Source organism: Sparus aurata, chromosome 16, assembly GCF_900880675.1.
Source record: "Sparus aurata chromosome 16, fSpaAur1.1, whole genome shotgun sequence".
Taxonomy (NCBI): domain Eukaryota; kingdom Metazoa; phylum Chordata; class Actinopteri; order Spariformes; family Sparidae; genus Sparus; species Sparus aurata.
The window spans coordinates 12,350,077-12,368,681 of NC_044202.1; the positions used below are offsets into that span (position 1 = coordinate 12,350,077).

At 43.0% G+C, this 18,605-nt stretch overlaps 1 protein-coding gene across 3 annotated transcripts in view; it reads right to left on the reverse strand.

The window, feature by feature from the left end:
- The window catches only part of LOC115565955 (brain-enriched guanylate kinase-associated protein), a 44,853-nt gene extending 26,278 nt beyond the window's left edge, over nucleotides 1–18,575 (reverse strand). The window contains exons 1-4 of one of the 3 annotated variants that reach the window (XM_030391649.1): nucleotides 18,377–18,575; nucleotides 6,959–7,144; nucleotides 3,822–3,983; nucleotides 1,576–1,642 (exon numbers count right to left, since the gene is read on the reverse strand). In XM_030391649.1, the coding sequence (XP_030247509.1) occupies nucleotides 1,576–1,642; nucleotides 3,822–3,983; nucleotides 6,959–7,144; nucleotides 18,377–18,399 (438 nt within the window). In that variant the 5' untranslated portion in view covers nucleotides 18,400–18,575. Of the gene's footprint in view, nucleotides 1–1,575; nucleotides 1,643–3,821; nucleotides 3,984–6,958; nucleotides 7,222–18,376 lie in introns of all 3 variants that reach the window. The other 2 variants (XM_030391650.1, XM_030391651.1) reach the window with 2 other exon arrangements.
- Nucleotides 18,576–18,605: the final 30 nt, after the last annotated feature.

Genomic DNA, 18,605 nt, shown 5'->3' on the forward strand with positions numbered 1-18,605 from the left:
GAACTGAGACTAGCATGGAGCATACTTCCACGTTGATCTTTGGCTGAAGCTAAAGGCGACACCTCATGATGCAATCATCAGTTTAAATGTGATATCTGTCAGGTTTGGGGTGAAATTTTGATGATTTCAGTCACTATCATGCAGTGTTTTGTTCCTGAATACTGCACTAAAGTTTTTATAAAATTGCTACAGCTCTAATCCACACCTCTGACCGGCTTCCCCTCATTGCAGCTGAGGCTACTGGGCTTTGTTGTATTTGGAACCATTGACCAAACTGAAATGGTGGGGAAGAAATATAATTTCTCAGCACAACGGTTGAAATAAAAGAAAAAACTCATGAACATTACAAACTTATAGCATTGTCAATCTATCCAGAAAATTCCAGAAAATATGTTTAGAAGGAAGCTTCAAAATGGGTATTCAAAGTGGGTATAAAATACATCAGCAGCTGGCCACTTTACATCAGTAACTCTAAGCCATATATTTTCTTTTTCCACCTACTTCTCAAATATGACCTGCTGTGATTTCCTCATGGATTTAACTGAAAAAGATTATAAATAGTTTGCAGTTCAGAGTGCAGAGCAGAGGAAGACAGTCGCTGCCAAGACAACAACATGTACTTGGCCGTCTTTGTTCAACTTTGTCATCTCATCTCATGAAGAGAAAGTAAACTGGTTTCCTAGTAACTACAAGACTCCATGTTCTCGAATAAGTGATTCCAGGTCAGGTTTGGGTCACAAGCTGTTGCTGCTGTGTGTCTGCGTACGAGTATGTGGCTGAGTTCACAAATCTCCGTCACCTCCATGCATCTTTTATGAGGGCCTTAGCGAGGAGTCTGCAGACGGCATTAGGATTCTGCACTTCTAGATAATATCAATACAAACAACCCGCAGCGGTGGGGGGAAATGTGACAGCTCAGAGAACACAGGCTGAAAACAATTGTAAGCGGCGAGGAAGCCTGCGCAAGTGAGCATCGGCCTCGGGGGTTGGAGAAGCTGGAAGGGTGCCTGTTTAAATCTGCGACCCCTGCTGAGTGCTGGAAGACGAGCTCACATTGTTGGATCAGGTAGAAAAACTCGAAAAAGAAAAACACACACTGCTTTTTAAATGTTTTAGATTATATTTGGCTAATGCCTTAATGTGTAAGCAGCATCATACTACCTAATTTTACCCACTAAATGTACTGTTGGATAGTTTAACCTAAAACAAATGATATAATTTATGATCTGATCGGATCTTTTAGATCAAAAATCTTCCTCTGCAAATTAACTGTAATTGCCATTTGAATCTAATGAAGTAAAAAGTACAATACATACAAAAAATTCTACAAAGCAGAACAAATGTAAGAGAGGGACAAGCCTTAGACTAGGTACTCAGGTAAATGTACGTAGTTAAGAGTACCCAAAAGTGATAGTTTGAGGTTTGAGGTATGGCAGGTAGAGATGGCAGGATAAAAAACAAAAAAAAAACGAACATTGTGATGGTTATTTTGATGTACCCGAAATGTCTTTGGTCGAGCTTGTGCTGTGATTTATGTCTGAATCTGACTCGACCGCTCGGCTGTGAGTCTCTTACCGTCCTGTGCATCTTGTCCTCCAAATCCTGGTTGATCCTCTGAAGAGCTGCATAGCTACTCTGGATCCTGAAAGGACAGAGAGAATAATTACGACCCGTTTTTTAAAAAAAAAAAAAAGAACACGCAAAAATAACAACATGAGAACAACTCAGGAGTGTTTTACTGCTCGTACAGCTAAACGAGCGCCAGTAATCTCATCATAAATTTAGACGGAGATATAAATGATTTATGAGATCAGGGCACTGGCGGAGGATCTCAGAGGGGATTTGCGGGATATTTTTAAGTTCTGACTCAGATATAAAGATCACTCAGGATAAAAATCTGCTGAGCCAAAACACATAAAAAAATTAAAAAAGCGTTGATGATATGTTTAAGCGCCACAGCGGGAGAGTCTAAGAAAAAGAGCCAGTGTCTGATCAGAAAAAAACTTAGAATCTTTAAAATATTTTACGATAGGAAATCAGTAAACATGCAGACCCACAGCAGTAACTCTCCGGTAGACCCACGGTTGCCTTGGTGAGCAAAACAGAACGGAACCTCTGCTCTTTATTTCTTAACTTTTTCCTGTGTTTTATCTTGTCACCTCTCAGTTCACCGATACACTTTCACCGCTCGGGCTTGAGAGAGTGTTGATAAACCAGCATTTATGGCTCCATTAAACAGACAGATGCAGAGAGTGCGAAGTGCAGACAAAAAGCGAAGACAAATCATAAAGACCTGAGGAGAGATTTGAGTGGGTATCGATTGATGGGCAAACAAAACTGGTCATTATGAGGAAAAACACTGCTGTTACTTGTTCAAGAGGAGTAGAAGCGTCTCGAGGCTGCACTTTCTGTCTTCAACAAACCCCATGAATCACTCAGTTGGTTACAATTAGGAGGAGGGGGGCGGGAATGGGCCCTGCCAATCATAAAACCCCTCTAAAGACAAACATGCCTCGTCCACCAGACGTCCAGACGGTGTGCTGTGAAGCTATCCAAGTTTTTTATTGCCAGAAACAAGTTTCAAGGAAGTTTTAAATTTATTTTAACATCACATTAGTCACATTTATTTATAAACCGTGGCCAGAGAGAACACTCCGACCAGGAGGTTCGCTCTATTTGCAGATAATCTCATTGCTCTGAGGTATCGCTGCTAAATTAAACCTCATGGCCGAGCCTCTCATTTACTCGTTACTGGGCTACAGCCTCTTTTAAATGTTGAGGCAATACATTTAGTTTTATTCCAAACTTCTCAAAACAATGGCTTTCCATTGTGCCGAACTATGACTTAATAGATCACTGGCAAGAGGCAATGGCACGAGTGGAGTGACTCACTTCGCCACATGCAGTTAAAAATACTCACACAGGGGAAGCCAGTGTACTGTTTTCAATAACACCGCGGCTTGTTGTGATAATGGATGATAAGCAAACAAGCAGGTGTGTGATTGTGTGACAGGTTTGTCGAAGGGCAGCAGAATCTCCCACAAACTGTCTGAATTACGGCCTAATTCATACATATTGAACACAAGATTTAGTCCAAATCAATTGAGGTTACTGTAATCATCTCTCAAGTTCCGTATTCAGTTTGTATGTGCATAGATGCGAATTAGATTATCCAATAAGATGATCACAGAAATAAGATCAATTGTTTCTCCCAACACCTTGAGGAAACAGACATAAACAATTGGAATCATTTGTAATGAATCCAATACTGATTCCGCGAAGCCCTTAAGTACAGTAATCTTAGCTGTGCTTTCTCAAAGTCTCCTCCTTTACAATACCTGCACATGTTACTGAAGATAACATTATGCAACTAAGGCCTAGTCCACACGTAGACAGGTATTTTGACAGCTTCTACATCCAGATGAGTGGTTTAACACTGTTTTAGAAATAGGTGGTGTCAGTAGAACACACCTGAAAACACACATCACATGGCCATCTATGTACACTTGGAATGCACATGCCATTGTAAACATGAATTGTATACTCCAGTCAGTTGCTTGTACGTTAAGACATGGCCCCCCTTTTTTACCTGGCCATCACATGAAGCCGCTAGGAACAGCTATAAACACTTTTGCCTTTAGATGTCACTGGACGATACATCACATAAGATAGCCTGTATGTTATAGAATGTGAAAAGATATTTCCTTGACGTCATAGCCTGTCTTTGGTGGGTTTGTCCCAGGTTGGGATATTGTCAGTTCATACATACATAAGAAGGCACACATCCCTACAGAGTCATGCACACACACCCACACACGCACCTGCGCAGTTTCTCTGTGAATTTCTCCAGTTCCTCCTGGGCCCGCCGCAGCTCCGTCTCGAGGTACTGCCGGGTGGAATCGAACTCCGTCTCCACCATCTCTAGTTTGTGGGTGGTGTACGACAGGCGCTTACGGAGGTCGTCCTTGTGGTCGTGGAAAGAGCTGAGCGTGCAACGGGGGAGAGTTTAGAGAACAGGACATGACGGCGACCCAACACTGATGCACTTTCATTGATGTCAGAGTTTGTCAGATTCATGGAGGCATGCAGGGAGAGGGGGGAGAGCAAACAGAAAGCAGAGAGAGAGGAGGCAAAAGTAAAGAGTATGTGTGTTTGTGTGAGACGGAGGGGAAAAGGATGAAGTGTAAGCTGGAGTGTAATTCAGTTCGTAGTGAGAGAGGTCCCAGGCAAGGGGAAGGCAGCGAGGGCCGATGGGGAGGAGGAGGAGATGGATGGAGGAGGAATACTAATCATTTCCCATTCACAGGGAGGGGGCAGAAGAACTGGGAAAGGAGCTCCCACCAGTGTAATGCTGAATTCCATTACACATTCAGCCCCCCCCCCATCGAATCTGTGAAAGAATATGGGGAGGATTTTTGCCCCCAGACAAAGGCTGCGGGTGATTCACAGAAGAAGAGGTGAGAATATAGAATGAAGTAAGCTTGAAAAAGAGACAGAAAGAGCAAAGAAAGAGAGCGAGAGGCCGGAATAGCATCATTTCTGCGCCGCAACCATCAACACCAGCAACACACCAGACAGGTAGCAAAATATTTCGCCTGTGCTTTTGATGCAGGTTTGAGTGTTGGGGGGGGGGGGGGGGGAATGAAAACACACTGACAGGACTGACTGAGGGAATGGATGTGGTAATGAAAGGCTGGAGATGGGGGAGCAGGGGCAGTGTGCGCTCCGGGGGATTTAGCATTTTGCCAGACTGATGGATACTTGGCTCACGGAGAGGTTCGATGGCTCAGCGCTGCCAACCAGCAGGCGCTTGTGAGTGCACCTCCAAGTTCACTGCGGCCCAGAGCCTCAATTAGGAAGCTGGCAGTAAAAAGAGGAGGAAACGCTGTCTTACAGGCTGTGTTGTGTCGATACGTAGGCGGGGCAACGGACTTCCTTTAATGTCCGGGCACTTGGTTTGAAGAGCTCCACTAATTAAGCCTTCATCAAGTGAAAGATACACTTTAAGATAAGATACAAGATACAAATTTCTTTGCAAGAGCGTAGTGTTGTGATTGATACCGCACACGTCATAGGTTTCTTAAAGGATCAGTTCACCGGTAAATAAAAAAATTCATCATTTACCCATCCTCAAGTCAGTTGAAGTTTTGTGGTCCACAAAAACATTTCTGGAGCTTCACAGCAAAGCAGCCCAGCATTCTCCTACACCTGAAGTATATGTGGGGGAAAAAGCCCTATCCCTTTTGGCATAATCCAAGTCTCTATTTGCAAAGATGTTATCTACATACACTCTTTGAAAAGGTCTTTTCAAAATCTCCACTGTAGCCACTATGCTAAAAGAGCTAGCACCCATCTGAAGAGATTTTAAGAGCTCTGCAGAGGTCTTTACATTGTACGGCAGTGGTTCTCACACTTTTCCTGCCTTCTCCCACCAATTGCGATACCCAAGCTGCTGATTTGAGTTTCATAGAATTTGTTTTCCTGCATTTGTGTGACTTTTAAAGATTGAGAATTACATAAGTCAACTGCCACAGCATTTTTATGTTAAATTAATTTTGATCCCACTGTAAATTCTCAGGAAAAAAAATGCAGAATAATTTACCCCTCTGGCCTGTACTTGTGTACATCATCTGACATAAACTAATATACCCACTTTCCATTCATTAATTCAGTTTCGCTCCTGCCACTTATACAATCTGCAAGCCACCGTCGGCATCTTGATTATGATCGATGTCCCCTCTCGATCCACAGAAGAAATCAGGCACAGGGGTCACAAAATGCACGACCCTTTCCATTTGAATTTTGAATTCTTCTTTCCAGGACATCTAAAAGTATTTATTGCTCCTCTCAATTTCTCAATCCGTCTCTCACCTACTGAGGAGGGCGAGACTGAATCTTCCACTACAGGCTGTACAGTGCCAAAAACAGGTTGTCATGACTAGAATGAGAAAAGAAAGTGTGAAGACTGAAGACTAAAGCAAATTGCGGTCTGGCAAGTATGACGCCTTCCTTTAGAAGCTGAAAAAAGTTAATGTCCCAGACCCCACAATATTCATCAGTCAGTAACAGACAGGGGACACAACTAATAAAAAAAGGATCCAAGTTGATTTTTTTTGGCAGCATCAACAAACTCTTGTTTGTTTATTTCCCATCCCTACATAACTCATATTCAATCAAATTTGTTTCACTACATATTTCCCTTCTGATCATCCGCCCCCCTTTCCCACCCACTCCGCCCCTCAGTTTGAGAACCAGTGTTGTAGGGGGAGTTGAGACGGAGCAGCGACTCAGTGCAGAATCCCAAAAACACTAAAAAACCATAACGTGTGATCGCAGTCCAAACCTGGCAACCCATGCTATGGTCAGATAATGAAGAGTTACTCTGGGCGGAAAGCTGTTGCAAAGAAAGCAAACAAGCGTATTTTCTCAAAATGCTGAGCTCTTCCCTAGACCAAATTTAGATATAATACATTGATGAGTTTATCCACGTGCAAAGTTTATCCAGACCTGCTCCGCTCGTCTGGCGCTGCAACCGAACAAAATCTTTACAACCTCTCCACTGTCTAACAGCTGCAAGTGATCACATGGCAAGGAGCCAGGGGGCGATGTGAAAATGGCTCTGGGTTCTTATCATTATGTAATGCCAGCTCACAGTCACTGATTTTTTTTAAGGGTGTTTCTTGTCAGATGTGTCCAAATGTGTAAGACCATTGTTGGTGAAGTGCAGCGGATGCAACATTAACTTGGATATAGATGTCAGCCGCTATGGGATGAGAGATGCGGCGTAAAGATGAATGATGGAAATGAATAGATGCCACATTATGTTTTAATGGCTTTTTAATGGTCATGACCTCCCAACGAGAATCCATTCCCATAAGTCAAATGAGTGAAATGGATTCCCCAATAAAGAGGCTGATGTTTAGAGTTTAAAACACAACCCCTGACGGACTCGTCTTACCTTCTTTTCGGATGTTTGCAACCATTTCTCTGAGTTTTGAGGGCAGTTTTGCCAATATATATCTTTTTCATATTTTTCTCTCTGCCTCGGCTCTCATGTGTGTGTAGTTGTTGCCGCCGCCACCGCCGCCACTGCCGCCACTGCTGCTGTTGCTGGCCGGCTGAATGTCGAAGCCAAGTTTGAACTCTATAACCACAAACCAACAGTCAAAGCTCTAAGTCTTGCCTGGGGAGGCAGATAGGAGTTGGCTATCTGTGATGACCCTGGCAAGAGAGCAGAGAAAAACAGCTTTGAAGTCCCACAGATTTAGCAGCACATTTAGTTCTGTTGACTCCAGAGAAAAAACAGAGATTTTGTGCGCATTCAGAAAATGAGCCGGTTTGGTATGACGAAGCAGAGCTGGGGGATCAATTAAATAAGTTCAGTGAACAAACTTATAATGTGCAATAGTTTGGATTATTGCACCTCCGGTTGAACTTTGCACTTCCGACAGAAAAGGCCAGTTACACTGTTGAAGAAAACTACGACACAGAATGTAGAAAGATTAATATTGCTATCACTCGAGCCTCCTTTTTCATCATTTACTTCTCTCTCTTGTTGGCAACAATTGAAACTGCAGGACCCCTATGGAATAGAGAGGTATTGACCAACTGACCGCAGAGGTTATTCCTCAATAAATCAGTGTTATGATGAATGTGTGCGTGTTTCCATTTCCATCCCTCGTCATTGCTCTGCAGCGCTGAGTCTTGAACTCAGGTCGGCTGCACCGTTAAAATCTTAATAACCTGCCACCAGCAAGCATAAAATCCAAGAATAAACCTCTCAGGTTGTACGCCTTGCTTTATGCAGCTGCGTTTGATGAGTATTGTTGACATCGGTGCCCATTAGCTATCAGTGTGATGTTGCAAATGTCAAATACTATAATTGCTCCTGAAAATGGAAGACCAGTACAGCGTAAAAATAACTGATCATCATCTACAGCCCTCCCCTGAGCGCTGCCTGTCATTTTGGATTTCTCTAAATGCTGAAGCAGTGAGCGTTGGGCTGCAGTGAGAGTGATGCTCTGTGCAGGCTGGTGCTGGTGCTCTTTTCTTAGTCTTTCCAAATTCCAAAACACAAGTGCATGAGTGTAGGAATGGATTGAACACTGCCTATTTGCTCCAACGTAAGATGTGCATGTTTGCAAATCCACCTCACTGGCTCACTGTAGCCTAGCTAGTGACCTAATTAAGCATTACTACTATCTTAATAGCCTACATTTTATGCTTAATTATTTCTGGGTTTTAAGGCTCATTCGTCTATTGTACACTGCATCATGCGCTGTAAAAGCTTGACAGGCGTAGTAACAGTAACGAAGGAGGGATGGGGCAATTACAGTACCAGTAATTGGAGTGCAAAGTCCATATATTTGCCCTTTTAAAAAAAACATTATGCCTTGTCCTTAAGAGCCAAGTAAGCATAAATGTGTAAATAGAGACTGGGGATGCCAGCGGCATAACTTTTATCAGTATCTGCAGAGTGGCGGGGTAGCAGTTCAACAACAAACTGGAATGAATGTTTTGTTGCCTGCCACCATTTCCAATGGCACCACTTATTATTTTTAATCTCCCCTCAACACTGGCTCAGGAAACAATGGCCGTCTCTGGAAACACCGTCGCTGTAGCCATTTTCTTATCTGCAAGTCACAGAGGGAGAGGGGGAGAGAGAGGAGGAAGGAAGATGGGAATAGTCGCTGAATTGGTGAGGGGAGTGTGGTTGTATACAATCCATCCTCACAAACATAAACACACAACTCCCTGTAGTGCATATGAAGTACTGTACCCTCACTGTATCAAAACACCTCCCCCATGGGGGATAAACGCCAGATCTCGGTGCCTCAGGTGTTTTTTTGGGAAGGTAAACACTATCCATGAGAAGGAACAAATCTAAGTCCTCAGAGAACCCCAGCGATCGGCTTACTGCTGCCTCTACACTGCCAGAGAAACTCAGAACAGCAAAAGATATGTAAATCAAGCACAGTTTCCTCTCCATAGTGTTCCCTCATAAGTCTTAAGAGGGGCCTATTGTGTGGATGGAAACACGAGTAAACCCGGTTTACCTGAAAAACTTTCCCCGTGTGTTACAACTTGTCATAATGATCAGACAATGCGCGCTACAGGGAGTACAGCAAATGGCTGTCGTAATGCTGCAGACTTTAACCTACTTCAGTCAGACAGTTCCCACCTCCCACTCCGCCTGTATACTTCCTCTCTTTCACGAGAACGGCTCCGACAGCAACTGACTCCAGAAAACAAAACAAAAAAACAAAAAAAGCCTTAATGCAAAACCTCCTAAAGGTCACTAGCAGCCAGCATCCATCTTGGATCTACATTGGGGAGCCCTTATGGTGCCCGCAGGTTGATTTACTGGTAATGAGCCACGGGAGGTGAGCGAGTAGAGCTACTGCCTGCCAGATATACTATTCACAGTGACCAAATGAGGATATTAAACTTTAATGGCCACAGTACCATCCCTCCTGAGCACCGCTATTTAAGTGAGCAGCTCACAGAGGCACAGCGCACCTCATCTACTATAAACAGTTCATGTTCCAGCTTGGAAGAGAACTCTGCAGGTGTTATTTTTGTTGTTTTGGCCATCATTTCTATTCACTATAAACACATCGTACTGACCAGTAATTGCTGAGACCTGGGAGCACTGGTGACATTATGGCAAAGAAGTCCCACTGTGCAAGAGAGACCAGAGGTGAGATGATAAAACAAGCCGTAAACAAGCATGTTTCAGCCACATTTTCTCAAACACTTCGAGCGAGACAAAAAACAAAAAGCAAAGAAAAGTTTGACATTTTGGCAAATACTCTCATTTGCTAGTGAGATTATCCAGACTGACCCTCAAATGTAAAGTAAATACGAAGCAACAGACAGCAGCCAGTTATCTTAGCTGAGCATAAAGATCGGAATATCGGAACATCTCCAGGTGTGTTTGCGGTGACCAAAACAAGTATTTCAAGCCAGAACATGATCTATAACCAAGTAGCTTTTGTGCCTAAACCTAACAAGATCTTTCCATATCATATCCATTTGCAGAAATGTACATTGACAACATTTGTTCTGGGGATTGGGTTGGCGAAACAACTCGCCAGACTCTGTCCAAAGGTTGCAAAATCTGCCTCCCAGCACATATGAGGGTGCAAAGTCAATGTTAACTGGACATGTTTCCAGTAAGATGGTTGATAATCGTATCTAGTGCCCTAGTTTTCTCTTCCAAAGAAGTACGGCTTACCAGGGGGATTGTATACTTGTCTGACTTACGATGTTTCTTGCCCCATTTAACTCATTTTTTGGTACTGCTGCTGCATTCACAGACCTTAGCAATTCATGTGGTGATGGCCAGAACAACACAAATAAGACCGAGTTGTTGCTTTAAAAGCATCTCTGCTGCTGCATGACTCACAACGATAACAGCCCAATAGCCAAAGGAGACCAAACATGAGCAGAATGGTGATAATTAGCAACACTACATGACAGGTTTTTCTCCCTCGGTCCGATCTACCACAGTTGTGGAGTCTTTACTTGAGAGCCATGTGTTGTATACTTCTTCTGATGCAAGACTCCAGAAATACAACGTTCTCTTGAGCATGCTCCACTACCAGCGGCCAGAAAAACAGCTCCATGGATTAAGTCACCAGAGTAATGATGATGATGACTAGTCAACACAGTTTGCTGCCCGAAGACAAGAGCTGCAACTGAGGAGCCCGGCGCTGTTTATCACTTCTTTAGTCTCTATCTACATATCAAAAGAGAGTCTACCTTAAGTGGGAGAGAGGGAAGAACTTGTTGGCTTTAAAACTGATAAAAAACTTTTTTTGAAGAACTCCTTTCACAAGCGCCTGAAGGATCGGTTTGATTTGAGGTTGGATCAAATCATCAAACACTGATAACCATTTGCTTTGACCGCATGTGGTTGTGAATCAGTATCTTGATGTACAGTAACGACCTGATCATGTTCTTGCAGGTGATCCCGACCACAGTTCAAGGCCAGACACTAAATTTGTTTGAACTCCACATCAGGCTTTATATCCACAATACTGTTTTCTAACACATAAAGCTCCTGGGGATAAATTAACCAGAAATGAATAGTTCCCCATGCTGTGCCATGACTCATCCAACTCCCCTTCAGCTCCTTCATGTATCTTTGGCCTTTGGCCTTTTTAAACAGCCCGTCAGTCATGGCAGTAAAGTTGTATTAGTGTGAGTAGAAGCGCGTGCCTTCATTCTCGCAACAAGCTTCAGCAGAAACAGCGAGCGCTCAATCAATTTCAACAATTTGGAGGCACATTTCACACTATTCCTGATCAGATAAAGTCACAGCGGGGGGCTACAGTCGGAAGTCACCACAGGGGATCTTTCCCACATCATGCCGAGGTTTGTGCACTTGAGTTGGACTGCCGGAAAGGTTCGTCTTCTTCTCTTTTTCAAGTCAATCGCAGGGTTTTACTTTGAAAGACACCTATTTGATTTGAATTCAGAAATTGGACAACTTATATTGTAGGATTTAAAAAAAAATGCCCAAGAAGAATAGGAGGAGTGATTGCAGCACTAAAGACTAACAGATTTTAGCAGCGGAAAGCATTGATTTACCAATAAAACAAACTCCAGATTAGTGGATTAATTTCTTTAGTTGACAGTAAGTGAGTTAGTGTCTTTAAGCCACAGTGCCATAAAAAGCCATTACGCCTCAATGGAAAAAGCCTCATACTAAAGTAAACGACAGAGAAGCTTTAGGAGACGATCTGTGCTTCAAATTGGGAGTAAATTGCAGCCCCATCTGTAACTTACTACTGCCAAAGCATACTTTCAACAGTGTGATACTGGCAGCTCACAGCTCCTCATGGTCCAATTGAAACCTCCTTTATTATGCTGCAAAGTGCTATAATCCTTGCATTGACTGTATCACCACCTGGCGCCGCACAACAGAAGACTCTGGATCCGACTGCTCCATCACAACAGGGTATAAGCAACAGGTTCAATTATCAACATTAATTTGGTAGCAATTAATCAAATAGATGTATGGATATCATTTATTTGGTACAATTCTGCTAATTTTACACGTCAAAGTCAGTTTAAAAGTCGCTGGGAGCATAAAGAGAGATCTGTGTTCTGTTTTGCGTAAAAAGCAAAACGGGTCTATTGCCAGTTTAAAGTTTAATGAATCTTCACATAGATCAGATTTAGTTTAATAATTAAAGGCAGGTCTTTTTTTTATAGCTTACAGTGTCTTGACAAAGTATCCTGTCTTTTTTTTTATCTCTTTGAATCTACCAGTTGTATATCATTGCATTTCACGTTTTGCAGGGAGATATAAAATGCCAGTATCAGTATCTAGGAAATCTAGCTTGGATCACAGGTTGTGCTTCGGTATCAGATATAGCAGTACCAGTCCGGTACAGCTGGGACTGATCTGGGCTCTGGTCTCAGTTTTAGGTAACCCAATCACCAGAATTGATGTTGGAGATGTTCAGTGTCTGAGAATCATGCAGCTTTACGTTTCTCTGATTTTATGTTTAATACTATGCACAGAAAATGTGTTAAGGATCAGGAAAAGATCATGTCCTGATATCTCCTTAAGAATAGCAAGGATTGGTTTCTCGCGTGACGACCATCTCCGCCACCACATACACATACGAAAGTCAGCAGATTTGTTATTATGACTATAACACACATATTTGAATGCATCTGTGGATTGCAGAGACGAAACAGGCAAACATTTTATCCTGGCAACCGCGCCGGTTTCATAGAGCGATCTTACAGTCTTCATGAGACTGGCCTTGGGCTAAAACACCGACTTCATCTTTGTCTGTGCTGCTTTAGAATTCTGTCAAAACAGCCAAACAATTAATGTCAGAGTATAAAAGAAAAACTACCAGAAATGTTTTCTGGAAAAGACTGCAAGCCCCAGAGAAGGAGCTTTAAATCACAACTCCCTTTCAATTCGACGAGCTTGTTCGGAATTCGACTTCTGAAGACCGTAAGGATGCGGATTACATACACAAACAGTACAGGAGGATTTGAGGCATGGACAGTGTAGGTACACCCGAAACACTTGAATTTTACCTTTACCTTTATCAGTTACATAACGCTGTAAACATTACATGCTGGAGACATTCTCCAGCTCTTTGTTTATGTTTCTCTATGGGTGAAGAATGAAAAATTCCTTCAGTGTCTGCGGTAGAGCGACAAAGATTCAGGGTCAGTCTTGAAAATATGCACCAGAAAGCCTTCTGGGCAAAAACCTGGACCATGTAATAGTCTTCAGATTCTTCCGGTCACATAAAGTTCACCTATAACTCCAAAGATGTTTCCCTTCTCATCAAGAAAAACAACTGGAGCCCTCCTAAAATTGAATGTGTTGTTTTAGCCGAGGGCACAGTCACGGAATCACTTTACATTTTTACTGCAATAACAGCCTGCTGGTAAAAACAAAGGTGAAATTAATACATTTTCACATTGCTGTATCTGTCTGGCTCTCTTTCTATCTGTGCTTCCTGACATAACTGGACATGATTATGGCTGTGGAGTTACACCGTGCCGCGGGACAGCAGTTCACTGTACTCTTCACCCCGCCATAACCTTTCGAGCAAGCAGCAGTAGTCGGAGACAGAAAAGTGGGAGACGCTCCGCTGAAAGGATGCTTCACACAGTTTATACATCGTGTGAGCTAAGACCACAGCCTGAGCTTCTTATTTTCTCTCTCTTGTTAAAAGACTGTGAAAGAGAATGAGTTCAGTCCTCGCTGACGTTGCCACGACAACACAGTCGTGACATACCTGTGCTCGCAGGCTGGCGGGGGACAAGAAGCCTCACACTGTTGAGATACAACACTACTGTATCCACACAGAAAAGTGTTTTAACGGTCTATTAAGCGAATGCTCCTGACGATTTAATCGATCATATCCATGTTTGATGTTTATTGTAATTATGCCATATATTTTGATGTCTATTTGTGCACGCAGTAAATGATCCTGCTGTAGTGTCGAGCTGTAGGGATGCCAATGTCAGTCTGTTAGTCCTTTGTGAATGTTAGCGTTTCGCTCAAAGCACTAGTACAGCCTCACACAGAGCCACTAGCACGTCTCTAGACTGTTCAAAGTTATGTTGGGTGTTATGTATCTGATCTTGTGTGGAATTAAAGAAAAGTATCTTATCGGCAGTATCGTAGTTTAAAGCTGCAGTGACACACATTGACACAAATCGTCTGACACAGAGGCAGACACTGAAGGATTCATTTTCTCATATTAGGAGTGACTGGAAAGCAAGACCAATGCTTGGTCTGTTTTTGGTCTCTACCGACTAATGTGTAACATTTGTGGCACTTGTTCGCCAGTTAGTCTCTAGGCCTCTCCTTTTTTGTTTGTTTAGATTATTGCTTCAAGAAAAGCTTCTAGCAGAGAACAATAATTGAAAAAGAAGACAATTGTACATGTTCACGGAGGCGTTGTTTGGTCTGTAGAACTCACGCTGCTTCACAACTTTGCAGGCTTGACCGACACAGGGTACACCCTACAAACAACCACGCAAATGACGTGCTGCGTCTGACTGAAAGAACACCACTCGAGGGCAGTCCAGTGTGAGATTAGAGACCAAATCAACATTGTCGCTGAGGACATTTTAGCTGAGAAATAAGCCAAGTAGTTGCCGGATCTTTATTCGTCTTAACTCTACATTGCTACGTTTTTTTTGTTTCCAGAGGCAGCAAGTCGTGCTGGACAACCCTGATTTGAATAGTTAGGGCCAGAAAACCTAAACAATGAGCTGAAAGATGCTAAAATCCTCTAAAGAGTTTAAGTGAACTGCAGACTCATGTAGTATTCCTCTGTGGGTTTGTTACTGCGAAGGCCTTTCGATACAGTAGTCATGTGATTGTTTACACATATTGTTTTTTTAAAGGTATAGAACATAAATACTGAATCTGAACTCAGGAGAGAGATTACAGTCTATAGGATCCTGTCCCTCTGTATGTTGTACAGTAGCTTGGCTCAGGGCTGCAGAACACAAAGAGGTACAAAGGGCCATGACGAGCAAATTTCTCCTTTGAAGAAGGAATCCTGCGCTTTTCACCTTCCAGCTTTTTCTCTTTATCATCGCAGCCCAGTTTGGACATCTGGAAATCCACCATGCATTACACCGCAGGAGGAGATCAGGAGTTAGTGAGATCGCCTGCATGTAGGCTGAACATACAGCAGCGCGCACGGCCCCCCGGGGTGCAATGAAGTATTTATTGAGGTGTAACGTGCGCAATAAGTGCACAGTTTGTTCAACATGTAGCCTGTAAGCGCGGTAGGTGTGTTTGCTTGTACGTGTTTGACAGAAAGCCTCTCGTCTGGTAAAACAGCATTTTTTTTTTTTTTTTTTTTAAAGCAGCCTGACACAGAACAGCCGCTGTATCAACAAATTATTGTGGATATAATCGGAGCACTCGCTGAACCATGACCCTGGACAAGGGAGCTCAGGACTGAAGCTAATGCATTAACGAGCTGCAAAACCGAAGACAGAGTCATTTGTCAGAGCTAAAATAGCCTGCGTGGGGACGGCGAGATCAGGTTAAATCTGTGTGTTGAAGAGTCAATCCTATGTATTTTATATATGACAATAAAAGCCACACACCCTGCTCTCTTGAGACACACTTTGAGTTTAGAAGAACTCTCATGGTCAACTGTATGGGCGCTCCCGAGGCTTATGTAGCTCAGCTGACCCTGTCCTCTTGGCTTTGACGGAGCCAAATATATGCTGATGTGTGGCAGACAGGCGTATCTCCAATAGTCCTGGGAGCAGCGAGGGTGGTGAGGTGGGAAGTCAGAGACAAAGAAGAAGTCTTCAGACTGAGACATGTGATTCACAGAGGTCAAAATCAGAGAATACATGTGCACACTCGAAGACAAAGCCAAACCCTTGAGTTTGCTCCGAGGCAGATCCCTCATCAGCCACCTCCAGATGCTACAGTAGTTCACCCTCACAAATGGCTCCTGCATAAATCTCTGATCTCATCGTCTTGGAGATAATTAGACAGAAGAATGAGAGAGCAGGGAGGTGGCAAACTGCTCCAGGCTAACCTGAAGGGAGCCTTCGTATAGCAGCTGCTTTTGGAAGCTACGTGCCTAGCTTAGGGAAAGACGAGAGGGATGAACAAACAGAGCCTCTTCAGGCATATTCCTCAAAGTCTGAGTGGAGCCCGGTGGGCTAGTGGTGCGTCTCCCAGGGGCTGCTGCAGGAGGCAAGGTGGATCATGGGTAGATACGGCTGATGAAGTAAAGCTGAAACATTTGTAGAGACCTAATTAAAAGTCACAGCAAGTCAAGTGAAACCAATACAGCTTTAATTCTCCATGCTTTTTATTGAGCTGGCTGTTTAAACGCGTTTCTGTCCTTGGTTTATCCAAAACTAAACTCAGCAGCTATGACTGTAATTTGTCGAGGTGCTGGAGTATACGCATAAATGAACTTCCACTACCCTTGGACTCATGGACACTTGCTTGAATTGAAAAAGGATTTTTTTTTTTCCTGTTTACAGAAAATTCAACTTAAAGGGATGTAGTTATCTTTTGACTTGAGGCCCACAGTTTCCGTTTTTAAGAACATCATGCGCTCACACCATTCCCGCTCTGAATTTCAATTTGGCAGTGACATACTTTTTTTGGGAAAGTTCAGCGTGTCCTCTGTCTGACTGTCACAGCATGCTCCCAAAATCACCCCATAAAGATGTTATTAGTGATCTAAAAATAAAAGAAGACCAGTGATTACAGCGATTTACCAGACACAGGACTTCGGGGTGGAAAATTTGCACAGGACGTGAAGAATGAGAATTGCCACTAAGTGTTAATTATCTTACAATCAACAGATCACATAAAACTGATACTTTTGCAAGGCTGATATGCTTTCGTGCTCTTCGTTTCGTGAATGTGTAAGGTTTCGTCATTGTGTGATGATCTCAATTATAGTCGCCGTTGATCTAACACAGTTTACATGTGAAGAGCAAAAACAGCCTTTGGTGATAAGCGTTGGCTTGTTATCTATGACAAGAATCGTTTTAGAAAACTGAGGAGGAGCAGTTCGTGGTGTGCTGCCGGGGTTCGGTGGAGCTGAGGATTTGTTTAGACAGCCTTCAAGACTTATTTATTCAGATTTTTTTTTGGGGGGGGGATCCAATTATGTGTTTGGCTGCAAGAATGACCAAATATTTCTGTAGAGTTTTGTTTGTATCACCAGAAAACATGCTGCTGCTGCGAATTATGCTTAACGTTGTTCCAAATTGGCTTGTTATGATGTCCTTTTTGACAGGAGCAACTGAATGGAAACAATATTTGCAAACTAAGATTGCCTCTCATGCCACGTGCAGTACTGTAGTATTTAATTTCACTGCCATCTTTGAAGTACTGATACATTAGTTACATGCTGTCATAACACGAAAAACAACGCTGCAGGGCTGAGAGGGTCAGAACTCATTGTTCTCGTTTTCTTTTGTGTTTCGCACAAGATTAATTAAAGCTCTTCGCATTGTGCTGGAAGTTGGAAACTCACTTCAAAGACCCTAAGTTTCCCCCTGGACGGCACCTTATCCGAGGTACTGTTTGCTTTAATTATGTAACAGGAAGCGGGGATCATCTTCAAAAAAAAAAATCAATGTTTCCTCACTTGCTGGAGGTTAAGACTTGAGGTGAAAGCAATTAACTTTCCTGATGTTATAATCATAACATGCTGACATTTTATTATTATCAAACCAGCTGAGGGCGATATATGGAGGAAGACCTCATGATTTACTGCCCTCGAATATAAACCAATCACGTGTCTTTTCTCAACTCAGCGAGTCAAATATGAATCGCTCTCTCCCCCTCTTTCCCCTCTAATCTATACAAGGTGAGGAGTTTGGCTTAATGAGAACAACTTTCCCTCTCATGATGCACTTGTTCACCCATAATTGCCTCTCTGTGGTATCATCTCGCCCCATAAATGAAAACCAGAGTTAATGGGAGGCTGTGAGAACATTTTGGCGCCTTATTATTCTCACGCCAACAAAAAAAATCCAAATGACAGCTGAATCGACTGACTGAAGAAAAAAACAAAAAACAAAAAACAAAGCAAAACACTGGTTTACTCCACTTCCTTTGCTGCAGAGATTACAGTGACAAAAAGCGGCAGTTTACTCCAACGCGCTGCACGACACGTACTCTGCAAACATGTCTCCCAACCCAACCTTCATGCGAAAGCACTCAAGCTACGCAACACATGGACCGCACGGCACAACACGGCTACAGGGGAGCACTCACAACAGTCATTATTTTATACACGGAGAAGTGTGGAAAAAAGCACTTATCTCAGAGCAGCCAATAAAAACCCAAGCATGCACTTCTCCCCTTTTCTTGCCTTACCGTTTATGTGCTTTTCGCCTCATTTTCAGCAGATAAAGATCACAATATTCATGTGCCTGTGCATCCCCCTCAGAGCGGCATGCATTTGGAAAAAGCCTCCTCTAATTCTGACTGGAGACAGGCTGGTAGGCAGAGAGAGAGCAAGATAGAGAGAGCGAGAGAGAGAGAGTGAGCTGAGAATTGAATGGAGCAGGAGGAGGTGTACGGGAGGAGGAGGGGTTATGGGAGT